Raw genomic sequence first — 24,129 nt, 5'->3', positions numbered from 1 at the left:
AATTTCATCTTTAGGTAAGGTTGCGGAATCAAATTAAGTGAATTGATTTGTGAAGAAGGCTATGGAAACAGAGGCATCAAAGTTGCTTGTCTTTAGTTATTTTGTGGAATGGTTAATGGACAACCCTTCCTGAGGCAAGTCATTGCTCTTTCCATGTATCACATTATCACTATTTGATTAAGCTATTTGACATTCTGTAACAAAAGTCTGTGTGGGGAGAGACTGGGGCAGGGGGCAACTTCTAAACTGTAGATAGGTAGCTGTCATATGTGCTGGGACTTCTTTAACCATCATAACCCGTGCTAATATCATACTTAACCAGCCTGTCAGAAGATCGGGATTTCCACCTCTCCAAATACAGATAACCCAGGAAGACCTCATATGTTAATCATTGATAACGTATAGAAATACTCCTGGAACTTCTGGGCAGAATACATTCTAAGAAAAGATTAGTCCTAAACGTTCCCTGAGTCAAAGACTATAGACACATGGACTTCAGCCATGTCTCAGGGCAAGGCCTAAACATGTCTTTGTATCTTTCTGAATAGTGTATATGGTGTTGCAGCTTCTATGCTTGGCTGCTCAGAGTGGTCTTCAAAGCTCAGGTCAAGGACTAATGTTTTCTGGACATTCATGACCTTGGACATCACCCTTTCAACTCTGACCTCTATAATGGAAATCAACCTTTTATAATAAATGTTCTACACCCAATGAACATCTTACGTAAAGAAGCTACACTTTCTAAACTACCCTTCATGAACTATAATGAACTGTGAAAGGTGTCAAAAACACTATGTCCCTGTGCAGCGTTTTAGTATGGAGACTTAGATCATGTGTTCAATGACACTAACAGAACAGGGCTAAAAATGAGTGCACTCTCAGCTCCTTCCCCGCTCATGTTACATTGTGATGCACACAGAGCCCAATAGGACCTGGCTACAGCTGTCTGCTGTCGTCACATGGCTGTCTATTTGCACCCGCCACTTTCCAGCAGCAGAACATATACAACCTGAACCACTTCAATAAACAAACACTGAAGCTTCTACCAAGACCCTGGTGGATCTAGCCAAGGGTAGAAACCTATCTGCTATTAGATCATTTAAAATCCATGGAAAGCAAGCTAACACTGAACTCTAGAAATGGAGGGTTGGGACTAGGGTTGGTTGGGCGATATTTGGGTAGACCTATTCCAAGGTAATGCTACTTCCAAATATCACTGGAATCCGATATCGTTTTGCGCTGTTAATGAGTAGTAAATCATTCCAGACTGTGCAATTTTTGTGCTTATTTGTGACCTTATAGTTGCCTTCTCATAAATAAATACATAAAAAATAGATAATTCATTAGACTATGAACATTGATACAGCCTAACTGATAAAACTGCCCCCTTTTGATTTGTAAAGTTCAAATATAGTATCGTCTTGCACATCACAATATCTCAACCATATATCGTCAATGTCAAAAGATCACTGATACTCGATATTATCAAGCCTAGTAGGGACTGAGTTGAWAAAGATTAGGCCGTCTGCCAAATGAGAGTAACACATCAGTCCAATATCTGTTTAGGATCATGTGTTTTCTGCAGACATGTCAGCTTACTGCTTGAGATGTGGTGCAAACAAACAAAATCTAAAGGCCATGTAAACAACACTTCAACCTAAAATCAGATTAGGTCTTTTTCTTTGGTGAACTTATCTGAGTATTGACAGGTCAGTCTCAGTGATTGTACCCTTGACTTGATAATTTCCATACCTAGCCTGAACTTTGACACCTTGCTAAAGGAGGACCTTAATACAAAACAAGTCTTATGTGAGTACCAGCTGCCAATACCAAGAAAATCAACACCTCCCTCGTAAAAGTGGGGAAGCGAGTGACATCTGACACCAGCCTGTAGAATCTGTCCGCGGCCAATCAAGAGGACGACAAAACGGGTCTTCATACACTGTTGTAAGACAGTCTTTCTACCTACCTGGATCGTACCTTTAAAGTCCAGATCCTCTGCTTCAGGTGTGCTAGTTTATTGCTCTCCCTGCATTGCCAAAGGATGTGACTAGGACTAGAAAGACAACCGCATATAGACCCCTTTCTGTGTTTACAAACATTGTCGCAAGAGGGCGATGTGCACAAGTTGGTGGCAGAACAAGGGGAAGTTCTTACAGAAGGCCAGCATAAAAAGCGTCTCTTTACATGTTGCTTACGGGTGCATTTCACACTACATTTGGATTATAATTGGATTTTAAGGCTTGTATGAATGTCCTGCTTAATATAATGTTTGTTTGTTGAATGTGCACAGATGGAAATGGCTTTCTTATTGCCGCCAAGAGTGGCGCGAATCTGTGTGTGACGTCAGTATGTCGTGTACTGGAGAAGGGTCAATAGAGACGTGAATTAGGTCAGAGTCAGACGGTCGGCAGCTAGGAGGCGTCAGAATCGTAGCCGACCGGGGGACACAACCTGAGCTGGTAGGGACACTAAGATGGCCGTATGAAAGTATGCAGCTACACGCAACTGACACCAAAAGACAGGCTGACATTTGACAGACTAGACTAGACATACAACATGTGCTAGATACAACATGTACTAGAAACGCATGTGAGACTAGGAACAGATGTCCTAGCCTGATCAGTTATGTAATGGCTATAAAAAATAATGCATATTGCCAATATATACACAACTAAATGTTCCTTTAATATCTGCAGACCAAATTAATGAGTTACTGCAGTATAATGAAATGTGGCAAACATTTTGTTTTCCCACAAAACAGAGAGGAAACACCACAGAACTACTGCAATCAACCTCCCTGTGAGGGAACACAATCACCAATGCGCCAAACAAAATCATAAAATTATTTCTGCATTGAGCATCTAGCAGAGCCATGTATTAGCAGAGCCATCTAGTCTACACTTAGCTACCCTAGCTTGTGATCTGCCCAGTGTTATTTCTAAATGTGAAGAGGGTGGCCTTACCGAGCTGGCTGAGGTCCAGTAGGTTCCAGTGCATGCCGGTGGGGCAGCTAGTGGAGAGGGTGCGGATGTGGACGCGGCCGTGTTGGTCCAGTCCCCACAGGGCATCGCGGCAGGCAGAGAGCTGGACCATCTCTGTGTCCTGGGGCAGTTGGACTGTGGTGGGGTGCATCTGACCATCCTGGTCCCAAACACAGAACAGGTCTTTCCTGCTCTGGCCCAGCCACAGGAAGCTCCCTGCAGAGACACAGAGACAGTCAGTCACATATTGGTGATGTACAACACAGACACAGATAACAGCGGCAGATGTCACTACACAGAGACACAGATAACAGCGACAGATGTCACTACACAGAGACACAGATAACAGCGACAGATGTCACTACACAGAGAGACAGATAACAGCGACAGATGTCACTACACAACAGGGAATGGAATGTAAATGTGGTCTTCCTTATTTCTGTTAATATATTTGAGATGGGTTGTTGCCATCAGGTGGAAGGTGGGTAGGGCGTGTTATGCTTGTATTACAATATTGTGTTTTGTGTATTACCTTCTTTACTGAGTACAGCCGAGGAATAGACGAATGCCCACTTGGTGGCTGAGACGGTTCCTCTGGGTACCACACCCTGCCAGAACGTACCTGTGGGGTCACAACACATCACTGAACACACTGCAGTATTCACACAAAAGTCCCTGTCCACCACACTGACTTAAAACAGAGAAGGTGCCAATAAAGCAATGCTTAGCTGATTAAGTTCTGTGAAGAGTAGTCATGACAGAAAGTGCATTCCATAAATTGCATTCCAATGCAGAAAACAAAAACAAAAATTCCTCATGACTGAGCATCTGTGTTAACCCACTGAGCTAAAGCCTTGGCATTAGCTTGGAAAGCTAAAGCCTTGGCATTAGCTTGGAAAGCTAATGCAAGTCTTGAGGTTTCATAAATTCATACCGCTGAGGCTGCCCTTGGCGACATGGAAGTTGTTCCTGCCGGATGCAATCCAGACGCCGCTGGTGTTGGAGGAGACCAGGCTGGGCTGGCACTGGAACTGCTGGGACAGGAAGGCCATGCGGAGGCACTCTGCAACCCGCTCCACCGGGGCCTTGGTGGCTGTGGCCATGTTCTGAGTGGCCTGGATCAGAGTCTGGAACAGACTGCCCTGATCAAACACCACATAGTCTGTGATGCTCACCTGAAAAGGAGGGGTGGGAGGAAGGGAGAGGGAACAAAAGGCCAGAAATGTATAAGCATTAGAAGTTGTGCCATGGTTAGCAGATGTTAATGTGAGTGTAGCGAAAAGCTTGYGCTTCTGGTTCTGACAGTGCAGTAATATCTAACACGTAATCTAACAGTTCCCCAACAACTACCTAATACACACAAATCTAAAGGGATGGAATAAGAATATGTACATATAAATATATGGATGAGCAATGGCCGAGCGGCATAGGCAAGGTGCAATAGATGGTATAAGGTACAGTATATACATATGAGATGAGTAATGTAAGATACGTAAACAATATTAAAGAGGCATWATTTAAAGTGGCATTGTTTAAAGTGACTAGTGATCCATTTATTGGGTGTCAATGTAGGCAGAAGCCTCTCTGAGTTAGTGATTGAGGTTTAGCAGTCTGATGGCCTTGAGAAAAAAGCTGTTTTTCAGTCTCTCGGTCCCAGTTTTGATGAACCTGTACTGACCAGGCAGTGGTGGTTGTTGTTCTTGATGATCTTTTTGGCCTTCCTGTGGCATCGGGTGCTGTAGGTGTCTTGGACGGCAGGTAGTTTGCCCCCAGTGATGCGTTGTGCAGACCGCACCACCCTCTGGAGAACCTTGCGGTTGAGGGCGGTGCAGTTGCTGTTCCAGGCGGTGATACAGCACAACAGGATGCTTTCGATTGAGCATCTGTAAAAGTTAGTCAGGGTTTTGGGTGACAAGCCAAATTTCATCCCTCCTGAGGATGAAGAGGCGCTGTTGCGTCTTCTTCACCACACCGTCTGTGTGGGTGGACCATTTCAGTTTGTCTGTGATGTGTTTGCCGAGAAACTTGAAGCTTCCCACCTTCTCCACTACTGTCCCTTCGATGTGGATAGGGGGTGCTCCCTCTGCAGTTTCCTGAAGTCCACAATTATCTCCTCTGTTTTGTTGACGTTGAGTGAGAGGTTTTCCTGAGGGCCCTCACCTCCTCCATGTAGGCTGTTTCTTCATTGTTGTGTCGTCTGCAAACTTTATGACTGAGTTGGAGGCGTGCATAGCCACGCAGTCATGGGTGAACAGGGAGTACAGGAGAGGGCTGAGCATGCACCCTGTGGGGTTGAGGGTCAGCGAAGTGGAGATTTTATTTCCTACCTTCACCACCTGGGGACGGCCCGTCAGGAAGTCCAGGACCCAATTGCACAGGGCGGGGTTGAGACCCAGGGCCTCCAGCTTAATGATGAGCTTGGAGGGTACTATGGTGTTGAATGTGGGGCTGTAATCAATGAACAGCATTCTTACATAGGTATTCCTCTTATCCAGATGGGATAGGGCAGTGTGCAGTGTGATGGCGATAGCATCGTCTTTGGACCTGTTGGGGCGGTATGCAAACTGAAGTGGGTCTAGGGTGGCCGGTAAGGTAGAGGTGATATGATCCTCGACTAGTCTCTCAAAGATTGAATATGTCCGTAAACACACCAGCCAGCTGGTCTGCTCATGCTCTGAGGATGCGGCTTGGGATGCCGTCTGGGCCAGCAGCCTTGCGAGGGTTAACACGTTTAAATGTCTTACGTCGGCCATGGAGAAGGAAGGGGGCCGCAGACCTTGTTAGCGGGCGGCGATGGTGMCACTGTGTTTTCCTCAAAGCGGGCAAAGAAGGTTTTTAGTTTGTGTGGAAGCGTGACATCGGTGTCCGTGATGTGGCTGGTTTTCTTTTTGTAGTCCGTGATTTACTGTAGAACCTGCCACATACGTCTCATGTCTGAGCCGTTGAATTGCGACTCCACTTTGTCCCTGTACCGGCATTTCACTGGTTTGATTGCCTTGTGGAGGGAATAACTACACTGTTAATATTTGGCCATATTGCCAGTCCTCTTTCCATAGTTAAACGTGGTGGTTCGAACTTTCAGTTTTGCGTGAATGCCGCCATCCATCCACGGTTTCTGGTTAGGGGTCTTCTTCCCAGAGAGGTGTTTATCTCTGTTGGCGCGAGGTCTGCGGCCCCCCAGTGGCTGAACCGATTCCGACAATGTCTCCCGAGAGCCATGTTTCCGTGAAACAGAGAATGTTGCAATCTCTGATGTCTCTCTGTAAGGCAACCCTTGTCCTAATTTCGTCTACCTTGTTGTCAAGAGACTGGACATGGGCGAGTATTATACTCAGAAGCGGGGGGGCGGTGTGCACGCCTACTTCTGCGGCGACGTTGTTTTGGGTCGGCTTCTGGGATTAGATCCACTGTCCTGGGTGGTGGTCTGAACAAAGGATCCGCTTTGGGAAAGTCGTGTTCCTGGTCGTAACGTTGGAAAGTTGACGTCGCTCTTATATCCAATAGTTCTTCCCGGCTGTATGTAATAAGACTTTTAAGATTTCCTGGGGTAATAATGTAAGAAATAATACATTAAAAAAAGGTAAAAATAAAATACTGCATAGTTTCCTAAGGACTCGAAGCGAGGCGACCATCTCTGTCGGCACCAGACCCATACTCATCTCAGGGTGAAGTCTGTAATGCAAACCATCCTAAATTTGACTTTAATAATACATGCTCTTAAAAAACGATCATAGTGCAAGATAGACGACGTATGGAAATTATGGGTGTGAGTAACATTGAACACAGTCTGTAGGATACCAACCTGCCACCAGTGGTCATCTTCCCCTTGGGGCTTCCTGGCAGTGACTCCAGTCCTGAACCACAGACTGCCGCTGGTGTCCAGAGCCCAAGCCGTGTTGCTCTCTCCCAGGGCTATACAGATGGGCTCCAGACCCTGACTCTCACTTTGGGAGGAGGAAAAACACATTCACACGAATATGTAATGATCAGCAAAGAAAGCTAACATTGCCTGAGTCCCGAAGACTTGCATTAGCTCCCCAATCTAATGCCTAAGAGGCTCAGCAGGCTCAGCAGGCTAACACAGTCCTGTGGCGTGCTGGAGATCTGGATTTGAACCCTGGTCGGTCATACTAACTAAACGTTCACTGCTACTAGGCCTCTATGACACACATCTTCCTTCCTCTTTTCAAAAAAGGTGAAAGAATCCCTGTTGAATTACAATTATCTGGAATGACCACACCACAACCCACAGGGGTGTCACAAGAACCAAGCAGAGCTAACTCGACTATCACTGTTACTGGGGCCTACGACACACAGGTTATCTTTTTCAGAAAAGGTCCTACCTGATTTTGTCATACTTCCACATTTCCCCCTCAGAGCAGTAGCTGCTGAGGCCATCGCCATCTCTGTAGAAGACTGCCCTGTGTTGGCTGAGAGCCCACACCACCCCGCTACGCGCTGCGATCTGGGCCATAGGACACGGGCAGTCCACCTTCACAGCTCGTGCACACGGACGGTCCACACTCAAACCTGCAGAACGGGATCACAACCACACAGTCAAGTTTCACGGTCTGTGAGTTAAGGCATTTGTTGTATTTGTTGTTTTTGTGAGTTAGTGAGGGGCCGGGAATGTCTGTATGTAACAATGTTAATCATGCTAAACAATAGCAGTATAGCAGTCTCACATTAGTTTCTTAGTTAATCATATCGAATTCAAATTTAATGTATATATCTCACATACATACAGTGCATTCAGAAAGTATTCAGAACCCTTGACTTTTTCCACATTTTGTTATGTTACAGCCTTATTCTAAAATAGATAAATACTTTTTTCCCACTCATTAATCCACACACAATACCACATAATGCCAAAGCAAAAACAGGTTTTGAAATTTGTGCAAATGTATTAAAAATAAAAAACAAATACCTTATTTACATAAGTATTCAGACCCTTTGCTATGAGACTCAAAATTGAGCTCAGGTGAATCCTGTTTCCATTAAACATCCTTGAGATGTTTCTACAACTTGATTGGAGTCCACCTGTGGTAAATGTAATTGATTGGACATGATTTTAAAAGGCACACACCTGTCTACATAAAGTCCCACAGTTCACAGTGCATGTCAGAGCAAAAACCAAGCCATGAGGTTGAAGGAATTGTCCATAGAGCTCCGAGACAGGATTGTGTCGAGGCACAGATCTGGGGAAGGGTACCAAAAACTGTCTGCAGCATTGAAGGTCCCCAAGAACACAGTGGCCTCCATCATTCTTAAACAGAAGAAATTTGGAACCACCAAGACTCTTCCTAGAGCTGGTCGCCTGGCTAAACTGAGCAATCGGGGGAGAAGGGCCTTGGTCAAGGAGGTGACTAAGAACCCGAAGGTCACTCTGACAAGAGCTCCAGAGTTCCTTTGTGGAGATGGGAGAACCTTCCAGAAGGACAACCATCTCCGCAGGACTCCACCAATCAGGCCTTTATGGCAGAGTGGACAGACGGAAGCCACTCCTCAGTAAGACAGTCCACTTGGAGTTTGCCAAAAGGCACGTAAAAAGACTCTCAGACCATGACAACAAGATTCTCTGGTCTGATGAATACCCTGAATGCCAAGCATCACGTCTGGAAGAAAACTTGCACCATCCCTAGTGTGATGCATCGTAGTGGCAGAATCATGCTGTGGGGATGTATTTCAGCAGCAGGGACTGGGAGACTAGTCAGGATCGAGGCAAAGATGAATGGAGAAAAGTACAGAGAGATCCTTGATGAAAACCTGCACCAGAGTGCTCAGGACCTCAGACTGGAGCGAAGGTTCACCTTCCAACAGGACAACAACCCTAAGAAAACAGCCAAGACAACGTAGGAGTGGCTTCGGGACAAGTCTCTGAATGTCCTTGAGTGGCCCAGCCAGAGCCCGGACTTGAACCCGATCAAACATCTCTGGAGAGACCTGAAAATAGCTGTGCAGCGATGCTCCACATCCAACCTAACAGAGCTTGAGTGGATCTGCAGAGAAGAATGGGAGAAACTCCCCAGATACAGGTGTGCTAAGATTGTAGCATCATACACAAGAACACATGATGTAATCGTTGCCAAAGGTGCTTCAACAAAGTACTAAGTAAAGGGTCTGAATACTTTTGTAAATGTGATATATGTTTTTGTATTTTTAATACATCTTCAAAAATGTCTAAAAACCTGCTTTGCTTTGTCCTTGTGTGGTTGGTATTTTGTGTAGATTGACGAGGGAAAAAAACGAATCCATTTTAGAATAAGGCAGTAACATAACAAAATATGGAAAAAGTCAAGGTGTCTGAATAATTTAGGAATGAACTGTATATCCTTCAAACACCGGTTTTGAGGGCATTATCACTTTCACAGTTTACCAATATATACAGTTGAAGTCAGAAGTTTACATACACTTAGGTTGGAGTCATTAAAATTAGTTTTTCAACCAGTCCACAAATTTCTTGTTAACAAACTATAGTTTTGGCAAGTCGGTAAGGACATCTACTTTGTGCATGACACAAGTCATTTTTACAACAATTGTTTACAGACTTATTTCACTTATAATTCACTGTATTCCAGTGGGTCAGAAGTTTTCATACACTAAATTGACTGTGCCTTTAAACAGCTTGGAAAATTCCAGAAAATTATGTCATAGCTTTAGAAGCTTCTGATAGGCTAATTGACATCATTTGAGTCAATTGGAGGTGTACCTGTGGATGTATTTCAAGCCCTACCTTCAAACTCAGTGCCTCTTTGCTTGACATATGGGAAAATCAAAAGAAATCAGCCAATGAATAAAAAAAAAAATTGTAGACCTCCACAAGTCTGGTTCACCCTTGGAGCAATTTCCAAAAGCCTAAAGGTACCACATTCATCTGTACAAACCATAGTACGCAAGTATAAAAACCATGGTACCACGCAGCCGTATATACGCTCAGGAAGAAGACGCGTTCTGTCTCCTAGAGATGAACGTACTTTGGTGCGAAAAGTGCAAATCAATCCCAGAACAGCAGCAAAGGACCCTGTGAAGATGCTGGAGGAAACAGGTACAAAAGTATCTATATTCCACAGTAAACGAGTCCCATATCGACATAACCTGAAAGGCCGCTCAGCAAGGAAGAAGCCAAAACCGCCATAAAAAATATAGACTACGTTGCAACTGCACATGGGGACAAAGATCGTACTTTTGGAGAGATGTCCTCTCGTCTAATGAAACAAAATAGAACTGTTTGGCCATAATGACCATCGTTATGTCTGGAGGAAAAAGGGGGAGGCTTGCAAGCCGAAGAACACCATCCCAACCGTGAAGCATGGGGGTGGTAGCATCATGTTGGGGGTGCTTTGCTGCAGCAGGGACTGGTGCACTTCAGAAAATAGCAGGAATCATGAAGAATGAAAATTATGTGGATATATTGAAGCAGCATCACAAGACATCAGTCAGAAAGTTAAAGCTTGGTCGCAAATGGGTCTTCCAAATGGACAATGACCCCAAGCATACTTCCAAAGTTGTGCAAATGCTTAGGACAACAAAGTCAAGATATTGGAGTGGCCATCACAAATCCCTGACCTCAATCCTATAGAAAATTTGTGGGCAGAACTGAAAAAGCATGTGCGAGCAAGGAGGCCTCCAACCCTGACTCAGTTACACCAGCTCTGTCAGGAGGAATGGGACAAAATTCACACAACTTATTGTGGGAAGCTTGTGGAAGGCTACCCGAAACGTTTGACCCAATGCTACCAAATACTAATTGAGTGTATGTGAACTTCTGATCCACTGGGAATGTGATGAAAGAAATAAAAGCTGAAATAAATAATTCTCTCTACTATTATTCTGACATCTCACATTCTTAAAATAAAGTGGTGATCCTAACTGACCTAAAACAGGGAATTTTTACTAGGATTAAATGTCAGGAATTGTGAAAAACAGAGTTTAAATATATTTGGCTAAGGTGTATGTAAACTTCCTACTTCAATTGTAAAAAATAATGATTGACAAAAGTTCATTAGAAACTTTATTTTGATGGATTTATTCATACCATTTCCTTCTTCCACGAGTCCTAGTCCCGACACAAATCTAAAGTTGCTACCCAAGCCGGCTGGTCATTCGTTCTATTGGTTCTGTTGCCAGAGAAGCGACCCAGTCGTTTAGTCTTTTTGTTCTGTATCTACGAGCGACCCAGTCGTTCGTTCTAAATGTTCCATTGCCATAATGACTGCCAATGTTCTTATCCCTTGCTTGCAAGCTAGACAACTACGGCTAAGTTACAGTCACGTCAAACAGTGCAGACAGAATAACAGCAAAGTATCTACATTTGCATTTGTTTAAGGTGTTTTCTAGTGATATTTATTTGGATACATTTCTAACAATGAGCTAATGATGCACGATTTTGCCTGGCATAGAAAATGTGCTCTCATCAGGATACTGTTGTTCTGAGGAGCTAGCCAACAACACAGCTAACACAATCACTTAAATCTGAAGCTGGAAAGATAGCAAACTAGCTGCATTTTGTTTCATTTGACCTGTTTTCTACTGACATTTCTTTACATATATCCATAAAAATGATGCCAGCTGATTCATGATTTCGACTGGCTGACAAAAGCTGCCTGCCTGTCTGTCTCTTCCCGACTCCCGTCGGACACGTTCAATATTATGGGACAGCTGGAGATCGAATTTCAGTATAGGAAAACATTGTTGTAAATGTCAGAGAGACAGACAAGGTTTATACAAATCTCCCCTGTTGAAAATCAAACGCTAGTCTAAAAGAAGTGGGAGATAATGTCAAGATGCTTTTTACAGAGGAGATCAAGTTTATAAATTGCCTGGCTGGGCTGTTGAGACAGTGGATTGCGCAGTGAGATGAAACAGAGTAAATAGGTATTTCAACATCATAGCTTTAGCCGGTGGTAACTTGTGGAATAGACATCGGCTGGAATGCGGATTTAACCAATCAGCATCCAGGATTAAACCCACCCATAGTATAATAATATTTACATTTAAGTCATTTAGCAGACGCTCTTATCCAGAGCGACTTACAAGTTGGATAATACTTGTCATGACCAGCAGGGCAGGGCCAGTGAGTGTGTTACAATCCATCACAACACCAAAGGTTAAATATTACTTTCTAAAAGCATGATTTGGATTTACTAGGCTTCATTATTTTGATCCTTAATATGCCATCCGTACAGAATTATGATTACCTCTAAGAAGATTTAGCCAGTGACTGATGATACTATTTACTATGGGCCTGAACAGCGCCATCTAATGGAGAATGGTTAAACTCAGGAACTGATTTGCTGAATTGAGAGTTCAGACTTTGCCAATAAACAGGATTGTGATATAATATTCTTAATACTCTGAGGCCACCTGGGGCTAAAATCACAAAGTCTTGTTTAAAATAGAGTGAATCAAGCCGTTGTGCAAAAAGTACATTAACAATACTTACATTAAAGAAGCATTCAAATAATGTGCCATCAAAATCTTGAAGAAACGTTATTTTTTTTTACATGAATTTGTCTAAATGTGTTTGATCTAATCAGGTCTGTTCATCTATACTCCATTGATAGTAAAATGACATACAGTACTGAATAGTCACCAGTAGCTCACCTGTCTGCAGGTAGAGGTCCCCGCTGGTTCGGATGATCCATGCTGTGTCTTCACCAAGTGCCACAAAGGCAGAATCCTCCAGGGCCTTGTACCAGTGCCTCTTTCCTTTGATGGTGACTTTACCACATGCATACGCTGTCATGGTCTTCTGTTCCACCTTCCATAGCAGGGACCCTAAAATAAAATGAAACTTTAATGCATCTACTAATATGTACACTACCGTTCAAAAGTTTGGGGTCACTTAAAAATGTCCTTGTTTTTTAAAGAAAAGCAAAAAAATGTTGTCCATTAAAATAACATCAAATTGATCAGAAATACAGTGTAGACATTGTTAATGTCATTTGTGGGTTTGATTACAGGCTCAAAATGGCCAGAAACAAAGAACTTTCTTCTGAAACTCATCAGTCTAATCTTGTTCTGAGAAATGAAGGCTATTACATTTGAGAACTTGCCAAGGAACTAAAGATCTCGTACAACGCTGTGTACTACTCCCTTCACAGGACAGTGCAAACTGTCCCTAACCAGAATAGAAAGAGGAGTGTCAGGCCCCGGGGCACAACTCAGCAAGAGGACAAGTACATTAGTGTGTGTAGTTTGAGAAACAGATGACTCACAAGTCCTCAACTGGCAGCTTATTAAACCCGCAAATCACCAGTCTCAACATCAACAGTGAAGAGGTGACTCCGGGAAGCCGGCCTTCTAGGCAGAGTTACAAAGAAAAGCCATATCTCAGACTGGTCAATAAAAATAAAAGATTAAGATGGGCAAAAGAACACTGGACAGAGGAACTCTGCATAGAAGGCCAGCATCCCGGAGTCGCCTCTTTACTGTTGACGTTGAGGCTGGTGTTTTGCGGGTACTATTTAATGAAGCTGCCAGTTCAAGGCTTGTGAGGCGTCCGTTTCTCAAACTAGACACACTAATGTACTTGTCCTCTTGCTCAGTTGTGCCCCGGGGCCTGACACTCCTCTTTCTATTCTGGTTAGAGACAGTTTGCACTGTTTGCACTGTCCTGTGAAGGGAGTAGTACAKAGCGTTGTACGAGATCTTTAGTTCCTTGGCAATTTCTCAAATGTAATAGCCTTCATTTCTCAGAACAAGATTAGACTGATGAGTTTCAGAAGAAAGTTCTTTGTTTCTGGCCATTTTGAGCCTGTAATCAAACCCACAAATGAAAAATAAGGACATTTCAAAGTGACCCCAAACTTTTGCACGGTAGTGTACATCCAAAGATGTAATTTTGGTAATCAAACTAACCAACTCCGAAAAGTAAAGATCTATCTCGATGATAGTGGTTGCAGTCTGTCTCCCTCAACTACAGTGCCTTTCATCTCTTCCACAATATATACACATGATAGACCCTAACAGACCCAGTCACTGAATAAAAGTTCAATAAAAGCTTAAAAAAGGTACAATATGCAGAAATCACCCGCCATTTCCTGGTTGCTTAAATTCTAATAGTTCCCTTAATGTCAGTTTATATGATAAAACAAGCAAATATAGTGTAGATAATCACAAGCATTTCGCTACACTCGCATTAACATCTGCTAACCATGTGTATGTGACAAATAAATTTGATTTGATCATTGTACCATCTAAACCGCAGTGGAACAACTTTTCAATACCCCCAAAATATTGTATTTTCAGCTGGTGTTCAAAACCGATAGTCAAAGTTGCAAAAATTTAACTTAAGAACGGGAAGCATAGAAATAGTGTATATAGAACATATCTACCACTTCTTAGATTTGATTTTAATGATAATGACAGATCTATAACTCCCATTTCTATGTGAATTTGGTCGTGTCGCCTAAAAGGTTACATATTGCAGATTTAGAAATAAAAGCATCTCACAATAGATTAATAAAAGCTTCTGCTAAATGACCATATTACAGACATCCTCATCACCTGAAGGTGACAGTGCCACCTGCTGCACATTGTCCTCAAACTTCTGCCAGCTCAGGCCCCTGTCTGGGAGGGCACTACAGTACAGGCCTCCTTTAAAGTCCAGACACCAGATGTATTGGTCAGTCACAACCAGGTTGAGGATGCCACAGCCTGGCCCTGTGTAGCCCATCCAGCTCTCTGCCAACTACAGGAGAGAAGGTTCAAACCAGACACAGCATCCTACAGTAATGGTTTGTGTGTTATAAATGTGCCATAAAATGACTAATAACAATCAAATGATCCATTGCTTTTCATTTTGATGCAACATTACTAACCACATGGTATCCTATTGAAATGGAATGTGATGTACTGTAGCACACACAGTGAGGAAGGTGCAATATGCAACGTCACATGTTGTGTGTGATATAACTGTAACCACTAGTATAACTATTACTGTCTTGTCTTGGTCCTGCTGCCCGATGTTGGACCCCTGGAGGTTGAGGGCGTTGAGTCTGTCTCCCAGGCTGGCGCTGGAGGCTGAGTACGGAACTCCGTGGACAGCGTAAATGTCCTCCTCGTCACTAGAGTGGCACTGCTCAGGCTCCAGGGAATAACACATCTGATCAACACAGCTAGGAGGCTCCAGATCCAGCAGACAGTGCTGGTGGTGGGGGTCGTCCTGGTCCAAGTCATCCAGCCCAATGAGGGGGCTCAGGAGATCATCCTCCTGCTCCTCCATGGGGTCTTGCTCCTTCGAGGTCTGCATGTAGGCAAAGGTGCACTCAAGTAATAGGTCTACGTGTCGGGTGGGAGCCTCCCCCTCTTTGTTAGTGATGGAGGGTCTGTTTTCATTCTTTGGGTAGGACTGGCACTCCATGTCCTGGGAGGGCAGGGACATGGGGCAGGAGGGAGGCTGAGTCCCAGGGGGTTGAGTCTGAGTCAGAGGGTCCTCTCTCTGGTCACCACCCTGGCTCTGAGCTCCAGAGGCAGTGAGTTCTGGAGAGGCCCTACTGATGGAGCCCTCCTGGTCGGGGGATCCGCTGCTCCTGCTCTGTAGGTCCAGACTGCTGCACGGGAAACTTGTGTGGTCGGAAGCTGAGGGGGGCTCACTGATAGAGGTGCTGGTCCCCCCGTCGCTGCCCCCTCCTCCATCCTGACTGTAAATGCTCTCGGACCAGCTGTTGTGCTGCTCACCGATGCGGTTTCCACTTTCTGTAAAGAGAAAAAGAGAGCGGGATAACATAGCAGCAAGAAGTTTCAACATTAGTGGCTTGAATCATAAGAGAAAGGTAATTATAAGACAAGCTGTTAGTTTTTTTATCTATTAAAAAAGCAATTTGCAGCTATTTTTTTTTTTTTTACATTTTGTGATCAACCACAGCATAACACACTAGATCTCAAATCACTACAACTGCCACTCGCCTTGCCTCCTCCTCTTGGCATTCTTCTTGACTTTGATGGCCTGGACCACTAGCTCATGCTGAAAGTCCTCCTGGTTGATGGCACTGTATTGGCTGGAGGAGAGCTCTGACTGCTCCATGGTGCTGGTGGAGAGCATCATGCCCTGAACGCTGTCGCAGGACGTGATGGAACTGCTGCGGCTATGAAAATCACTGGTGCCCCCTACACTGCCCCCTCTCTGGTGGTCCAGTCGCTCCCCCACCTCAGGCCTCTCCATCAGGGCTCCGGCCTTCCCCGCCTCGGGGATGTTACTCAGCTGGTTCTGCTCCAGCACCTCCTCTACCTCCTCATCCACCAGCCTCTCCCGCTCCCCCTGCTCTGTGATGGCCATTGTCCTGATAGGCTGGACTGTCTCCACGGAGCCGGAGGGAGGGAGCAGGATGGTAGGAGTGGTCAGGGGAGAGGTCAGACGGAAGGACAACTCAGAAACTGGGCGGGAGAAAGTTAAGAGCAGAAGATTGTTATATATCTGGGAATGACTATAGAGATACAAGAATTCAAAATTAAAGTCTAGGAGTAAAGAAAGTGTTAGCTGGAGATCATGATTCTCTCTCTTTCAACTCTCTATGGTTGGTTTGAAATGAACAAAGTGCTTCTGATATATTATGACATGACGATGTACTATGTATGACATCGTACTGTTGGAAGCCAAGTCCTCAGGAGCATTCGAGATGCGAACAATGTCCCGATCTCCTTTCAGGATGAAGATTTCATTTTCGGTGCATGATACAGAGACGATGTCCCCACAGCTCTCCAGTGCACCGATGATCACCTAGAAAGGCAGCATTTATTTTTTTACAGAGACAGACCTGTAACATGACACCCTGACAGGACACAGGTTTAAAGACTCTCACAGGCTAGATTCACCTACCTGACTACTTTTTTCTCTATCAAAATATGATTTGTGACACAAGTGATTCAAAAGTGATTACCTGGTTGAGGAAATACATAAGACGGCTAAAATCCATGTATTAATGTATCCATTAAGCCAGATATCCATGTAAAATATCCATTCCTTTGTATTAAGTGAATGATGCAAATGTTCCTGCTTGTCTACCCTTTTGTTATGAAAAAAATATATACAAAAATATTTCAACAACAAAAAAGTATCCATTCCTGCCTGAGGACATCTTTACCTGGTTGAGGCAGTCCAACACGTAGACACTATATTCATTCCAGCTGAGGACCCAGCCCTCTCTGAGGAAGCAGCTCACCACACCCAGCTGCCTCTCGTGGGGCCGGCAACCCCCCGTGGGGCCCGGCCTGGTGAACAGCTCAAACTGTGGCACCTCCTGGTTGAACAGACGCTTGAGGACCAGCGTGTCCACCACAAGCCCTCTTACATCCGTCCGCCACAGCCGGAGGCCAGGCCTCGCTGCATAGACTAGCAGGTCACTCTGCTTACACAGGCCTGGCTGGAAGCACGCACCAAACTTCCCATTGCTTTGAGGAAAAACAACAGTGCAAGATAAATATATTACACTGAACAAAAACATGCTAGAATTTCTTTTCTTTTTTTTTTTTACTGCGTTTACAGTTCATGTAAGGAAATCAGTCGATTGAAATAAATAAATTAGGTCCTAATCTATGGATTTCACATGACTGGGAATACAGATATGCATCTGTTGGTCAAAGTCAGTGTCATGACGTTGGCCTGGGGGTAGGTTTATGACAGTCATAAATACCTCTTCCCCCCTTTTTCCTCTCCCTACTCTACTGATGTGACATTAGAAAACCCCTTGGTTAACATAGAGATTCTGGGAACATCATAAGTTGGGGGGAAATTAACTATATTCTGGTAATCCGACCAATTGAACATATGCGGTGGTACTTAAGGTATATTATGTCAGTTCGGTTGTCATCTGGCACATTCTCATCAATGATAGAATGACATAAACTCTACTGTGGAAAGTCTACACATGGAATTGTTGTTCAATTCAAATGTTTGAATATGAAATTATTCGTGATGGGATGAAATGTGATTTTAGCTTCTAAAATGTGAGAATTGGGTTTTCATGAGTGAATTAGGCCCGACTCAGTGGCCCYCCCACGTGAAGAGACCTAGGTTGTAAATTATGAAACACACCCCTTTTCTCCCTCCACTATATAACGAAAATTTACGGAAATTTWACCTCCTGTTCCGGGTACATTAGGATGACGATCCGATGTCAGAATGGTTCAGATAACAACTACAGAACTAAGCCAACCTCAGCGTGAGCTTTGGTTGCGAATGGTATGAACGTTGAACTCTTATTCACTACAGAAGTGATACCGCCTAGCCGTTGAGTTAGCAACAGCAGCTGCAAACGTAAATTAGGGCAGACAGAGTATCCCGTCTACCACACAACGACGTTACTAAAACTATCCAATTGACCACCAGAGACATTCTTCAAAGGACAAAGGACTCGGTTTGGCAACACGGCCTTCCATCTACCACCAACCTACTGGAGCGCAGCTCAGAGTAAATATTTATTGCATTTTCCTTTTCCAAATGGGCGGTCATTTAGAATGCATAAGATATTGTATTTACGATAGCACAGCTTCGCCCTTTGTTCCTCAGTCTTCCCGCTCTTTCAATCAAACCCAGACCCTTTTCCTTTGTGTAAGCAGCTGTCATATCTGTTCCGCCCGCTAGGGACGTTTTCCTTTATGACGTAATTTGTAATCAAGGTATGATTCATTCTGTGTATATGTAATTCTGTGTGATTAGTTAGGTATTTAATAAATAAATAATTAAACCCAATTTTGTATTGCTGATTCAACTTGTTAGCCAGGGTTCGTGAAGATAACCAAGAATTTACAACTTTCAGATGAGACTGAAATAAGGTGACGATTAATATTGACTGCTATTGATGTAAAATATTACTAGGTCTTTATTTATTTATGTATTTATTTATATAAGAGTTTATTCGGAAGATAACAGCTCTATAAATATTATTTCGTGGTGCCCCTCTAGTTAATTACATTTACATGATTAGCTCAATCAGGTAATATTAATTACGGAGAAAGGATTTTATAGAATAGAATGTCATATCACTTAATCCGGCATAGCCAAAGACACGACATCAGATACCTTAATTTAAAAAAAGGTAGGGGCGTGGATCAGAAAACCAGTCAGTATCTGGTGTGACCACTAGGGCTGTTGTGGTCATGACATTTTGTCAGCCGGTGATTGTCAAGCAAATAATTGCCAGTCTCACGACAATTTTACGTTAATTAACAAACACATTTAGCATCTCCTGGCTTCCACGCATAGCCTACAAGTCACTGATGCAGACCTTTGGATCATCTATCAGAATAGCATACTCTGTGTTGTTCTTGTTAGGCCCTGATCTGGTTATGCCTTTTAGCTGTGGGCTACACTAATTCATTGAGCAAAAAATATTTACTTAGAATTCCATGGCATTATTTTATAGTATGAAGAATACAAGTGAACATAGCTGAATGAAATAGAAAGGATATTTCTCCAAACAATTTGAGGGAGTGCTCACATACTGTGTTAAGCGGTTAAAGAAACAGGTCCTCCTATATACGTCATTTAGAGTTCCTTATGTAACTTTAGTTGTGAAATAAACGTTGGGCTATATGTTTGGATTTTTTTATACATTAAGGCTACATGAGGTGACTAATGARGATTTGAAAAAAGTTGCATGAAAAGGCATGAGCTCTGCTTTGTTTTTTTGCGCAAGCTGTACACACTTCATCAGTCTGATTCACAATTTGACAAGCACTTGATAATCCCTAGAATTTCCCGGCGGCATCCACTTTGTTTGGCCATAATGCACCACCAAAAAATCCATGCCTGTTGCGACTAGTGGCCGTTGTGCCCTTGGGCTGAATATAATAATTACAATTCCCTTCTCACGTCTGCGTGCTCCGAAACACCTCTCACTCACATGGGTTTCTCAGATTTCTCAATTCGTATTATTCCAAACATAGTCTGGGACAGATGTGGGATGCCATAGATCCCAAATTAATACAACGACTAGCATCAACAAAAAAACGTTTAATTGCAATGAGGCTGACGCAGCAGATCAGAACGTTTAGCTWAAAATGTTAATAAATTATTAGGCTATTTCTTCACATTATAAGCGCAGCAATGAGCACACAGCAGTAGGCTATATGGGCAAATGTTCCAAAATGCAATCAATTAGCAGGAAAAAAACATTCTCAAAAGTGACCGCAAATGTGATTATGCATGTAATGCTTTTATTATAATTTTTATGGTGAAAATCTTCCCCAAACTTGAAACTCATGCGCTGCGTATGTATGCCAGTTAGGCTCTACACCTGTTGTAAAATGGATTAATGTGCTTCATTTTAAGTAGTTATTTGGCCACTTCAGTTGTGATATAAACCTTATCAAAACATATAGGCCTATGAGCTAGGCTACTTGATGTGTGTGACTATGACTTGAAAAAGTTGCAACAAAAAAAAGGCATGTGCTGTTTCTTGCCTTACTGCACACAAACTGGGCATTATTCACAAGTTATATCATTCACAAGTGATAGGCTAATATTGTCACCCATCAGACTATTCTTAATTTAATTTTGTCTTTACATATACTAAATAATAGTGTGAAATTTGTTTTGATTTAGAATGGACCATTATCATGCACCTGTCTCAAAAAATACATGTCATATATGCACTTAAATAGTGAATGGAGGATGCTTTTCCTGTGGTTCATTTCCATGCTCCTGTGGTAAAGAGAAGCAATGTGATGAATAGTTGAGAAATAAAGTTGAGAAATAAATATACTAGACCTAGCCTATAGAAAGCTGATGGGATCCTCTGTTTTCTCACGCAATTGCATAGCTTATAGAAATGTTGCATTAGATTTTCGATTACATTTGCATTAATGTGAGTGATTAGAGGCACAATAGAGTGCTGAATACAAGGAAGTTAGCAAGTTCGGTAGGCTGCTAATGACCATCAGCAGCATCAGAGTTGAGAAGCCTAATTACCGTGACTAATAGGTTACGTGGAATTTGACTGTCGTCATGACTTGTGACCGCCGGTGTTGCAGTAATACGGTCACCGTAACAGCCCTAGTGACCACGACTTGCCGCATGCAGCGTGACACATCTCCTTCACATAGAGTTGATCAGGCTGTTGATTGTGGCCTGTAGAATGTTGTCCCACTTCTCTTCAATGGCGGTGCGAAGTTGCTGGATATTGGAGGGAACTTGAACACGCCGTCATACACGTCGATCCAGAGTATTCGCAAACATGCTCAATTGGTGACATGTCTGGTGAGTACGCAGGCCATGGAAGAACTGGGACATTTTCAGCTTCCAGGAATTGTGTACAGATCCTTACGACATGGGGCAGTGCTGAAACATGAGGTGATGGTGGAAGATGAATGGCACGACAATAGGCCTCAGGATCAGTAGGCCATCGAAGGTGAGCATTTGCCCACTGAAGTTGGTTATGATGCCGAACTGCAGTCAGGTCAAGACCCTGATGAGGATGATGAGCATGCAGATGATCTTCCTTGAGATGGTTTCTGACAGTTTGTGCAAAAATTCTTTGATTGTGCAAACCCACAGTTTCATCAGCTGTCCGGGTGGCTGGTCTGAGAAGAAATCGAATGTGGAGGTCCTGGGCTGGCGTGGTTACACATGGTCTGCGGTTGTGAGGCCAGTTGTCTGGATGTCCTTTGGGTGGTGGACCATTTGCAATACATATGGGGAACTGTTGAGCGTGAAAAACCCAGCAGCGTTGCAGTTCTTGACACAAACTGGTGCGCATGGCACCTACTACTATCCTACTACCTACTATATTCCGTTCAAAGACACTTGTCTTGTCCATTCACCCTCTGAATGGCACACATACACGTCTCAATTGTCTCAAGGCTTAAAAATAATTTTGCCTGTCTCCTCCCCTTCATCTACACTGATTGAAGTGACATCGATAAGGGATCATAGCTTTCACCTGGATTCCCCTGGTCAGTCTATGCCACGGAAAGAGCAGATGTTCTTAATATTTTGTATACTCAGTATAAGTTGTGGTACTTTTAATTAATAAGTGGCTACCTCTTCCTAGGCTTGGTGCCCAGCTGCTGCAGGGTCTGTTCCTGGGTGTAGAACAGCAGGGATCTCTGATAAGAGGAGATGAGCAGGACCTTCTGACTATACTCCAGGTGGACTATGGCTGAGAGCTCCTCAACCAGCAGCACTGGGTTACACACACCCTAAGGATATGACCATACAACACAGGTCAAAGCTCCAACCACAATACTGGGTTACATACACCCTGAGCATTTTGGGTTACATACACCCTGAGCATTCTGGGTTACATACAAACTGATGATTCAGGGTTACATACAAACTGATGATTCAGGGTTACATACAAACTGAGGACACTGGGTTACATACACCCTGAGGACACTGGGTTACATACACCCTGAGGACACTGGGTTACATACACCCTGAGGACACTGGGTTACATACACCCTGAGGACACTGGGTTACATACACCCTGAGGACACTGGGTTACATACATCCTGAGGATACTGGGTTACATACATCCTGAGGATACAACACATGTGAGAGAAGTGAGTTAATAAACAAACAGCACAGTGTGATTGATATATTTATAGATAACTGTTATTGGAGGATATAAGGGAGTATAAAGGGGTAATAAATGCTTATGGCAAGTCTCATTATAACTGCATAATACATTATACCTGTAGGCTTTAAGTAAAGTGCTACCGAAAATTCACACAAAAAAGACCTTGACCCAAAATGAAAGAATGAAAGCTGCTATACCTGATCCAGGTCCACAGTAGAGTACACAACCTTTCCTTTGTCATCACCAGAGAAGAGCTTCATTCCATTAGCACTCCAGGCCAAGGCAGTGACTGTGCTTTTGTGCAAACCAACCACATCAAATCGCCTTAGCTACAGAAAATAGAGGGACCTCAGTGTTTTGCTACAGAAATGGACACATTTACTAAGCACTTACATCTGTGCTATGTTTGCACCTGTTCATTTTAGAAGGGAATAAAAAAGGGTTGGGTGGTATATGAATGTTTATACCGTCATACTGTTCCTGTACCATAACATACTATAGTTTTCTAAACGTAAAAATTAATAAATACAGCTAGCAAATTACGAGCGAAGTCCCATAGCAGACGCTTGCTTAATGCTAACAATAGGCAAGCGAACATAAACTAATTGCAACCCAGCTCATAAAGTTATACAACAATCACAAAGGGCTACTCACAGTTTGCTGCACGCAAAAAACAAATATTTAACAGCAGGGATCTTGATCCAGAAGAGGATTGATTGTCTTTGCTCTAACCAATAAGCATGATCTTGCCACCACAACGTTTTTTTTTTAATCATACTGTAGGTATTTCTAAACACCCCGGTATACAGTATATTACCCAAGCCTAGAATAAAATACAACAACAAAAAACTGCTCAAAAACACTATCTTTAGTCATATCAACAGTTCAGTTGATTGATTGGTTTGTTGGCATACCTGTTTGTTCCTGCCTGGAAGTTGAGACACCAGTTGAAAGACAGCAACCCGACCAAACGCCGTGCCCACTGCCACCAAGTCATCAAAACAACTGAGCAGCTTCACCGCTGTGATAGCTTCGGATTTCCCCTGGAAAGGTAACATGTTAAGAATGACATACTTACTTGGGGCAAAAACATTTACTTAAATTTTTATTTATTTTTTAATCGCTAATATTTGGATGTTTGTTACCAAATTTGCTTTGGGGTGAAGGTGCAACCTAATTAAATCAACTAAGCAATGCCTAAAACAGTGGCATACTCACCTCTATGCTGTATTTATTAATCTGGCTGACCCGCCTGCAGTACAGATAGAGCATCCCAATACTGCTCCCCACAGCAATGTAATCGCTGTTGGTGTCCAGAGCAGTCAGGTAGACCACTACAGAGCGGAAGCCTTTCTGGACCTTGGCAGGTATTGCATTAAGCAAGTAGTATAGGGGAGAGAACTCCCTCAGGGTGCTCTGTGGAGGAGTTTGGGCTGCCATAGTGCACAGGCAATGCTCTGCTCTGTTGACAAGAAAATGAGGCACGGCTATCAAACATGTGTGGAACGCATGGTGATAGACATGACATGTATGGCATAGAATAATATAATATTTGGCTAGAGTACATAGTGTGGTACCAGGCTTGGTATTTAGCTTGCTAGTTGCTGCAGTGGTTATCCTCAGGT

At 43.3% G+C, this 24,129-nt stretch overlaps 1 protein-coding gene across 1 annotated transcript in view; it reads right to left on the bottom strand.

The window, feature by feature from the left end:
* LOC111963447 (tectonin beta-propeller repeat-containing protein 2) overlaps positions 1–24,129 on the bottom strand; it is a 44,325-nt gene that overhangs the window by 19,747 nt on the left and 449 nt on the right. Inside the window, exons 2-16 of the mRNA XM_023986895.2 lie at positions 23,723–23,966; positions 23,419–23,547; positions 22,702–22,833; positions 21,967–22,124; positions 17,069–17,375; positions 16,572–16,704; positions 15,894–16,361; positions 14,926–15,683; positions 14,493–14,676; positions 12,588–12,761; positions 7,328–7,514; positions 6,787–6,928; positions 3,919–4,159; positions 3,517–3,606; positions 2,967–3,200 (exon numbers count right to left, since the gene is read on the bottom strand). Of these exons, the coding sequence (XP_023842663.1) occupies positions 2,967–3,200; positions 3,517–3,606; positions 3,919–4,159; positions 6,787–6,928; positions 7,328–7,514; positions 12,588–12,761; positions 14,493–14,676; positions 14,926–15,683; positions 15,894–16,361; positions 16,572–16,704; positions 17,069–17,375; positions 21,967–22,124; positions 22,702–22,833; positions 23,419–23,547; positions 23,723–23,944 (3,559 nt within the window). The 5' untranslated portion in view covers positions 23,945–23,966. The remainder of the gene's footprint in view (positions 1–2,966; positions 3,201–3,516; positions 3,607–3,918; positions 4,160–6,786; positions 6,929–7,327; positions 7,515–12,587; positions 12,762–14,492; positions 14,677–14,925; positions 15,684–15,893; positions 16,362–16,571; positions 16,705–17,068; positions 17,376–21,966; positions 22,125–22,701; positions 22,834–23,418; positions 23,548–23,722; positions 23,967–24,129) is intronic.

The sequence above is a fragment of the Salvelinus sp. IW2-2015 genome, linkage group LG4q.2 (assembly GCF_002910315.2).
Source record: "Salvelinus sp. IW2-2015 linkage group LG4q.2, ASM291031v2, whole genome shotgun sequence".
NCBI classification, from domain to species: domain Eukaryota; kingdom Metazoa; phylum Chordata; class Actinopteri; order Salmoniformes; family Salmonidae; genus Salvelinus; species Salvelinus sp. IW2-2015.
This window is presented reverse-complemented; position numbering and strand designations above follow the sequence as displayed.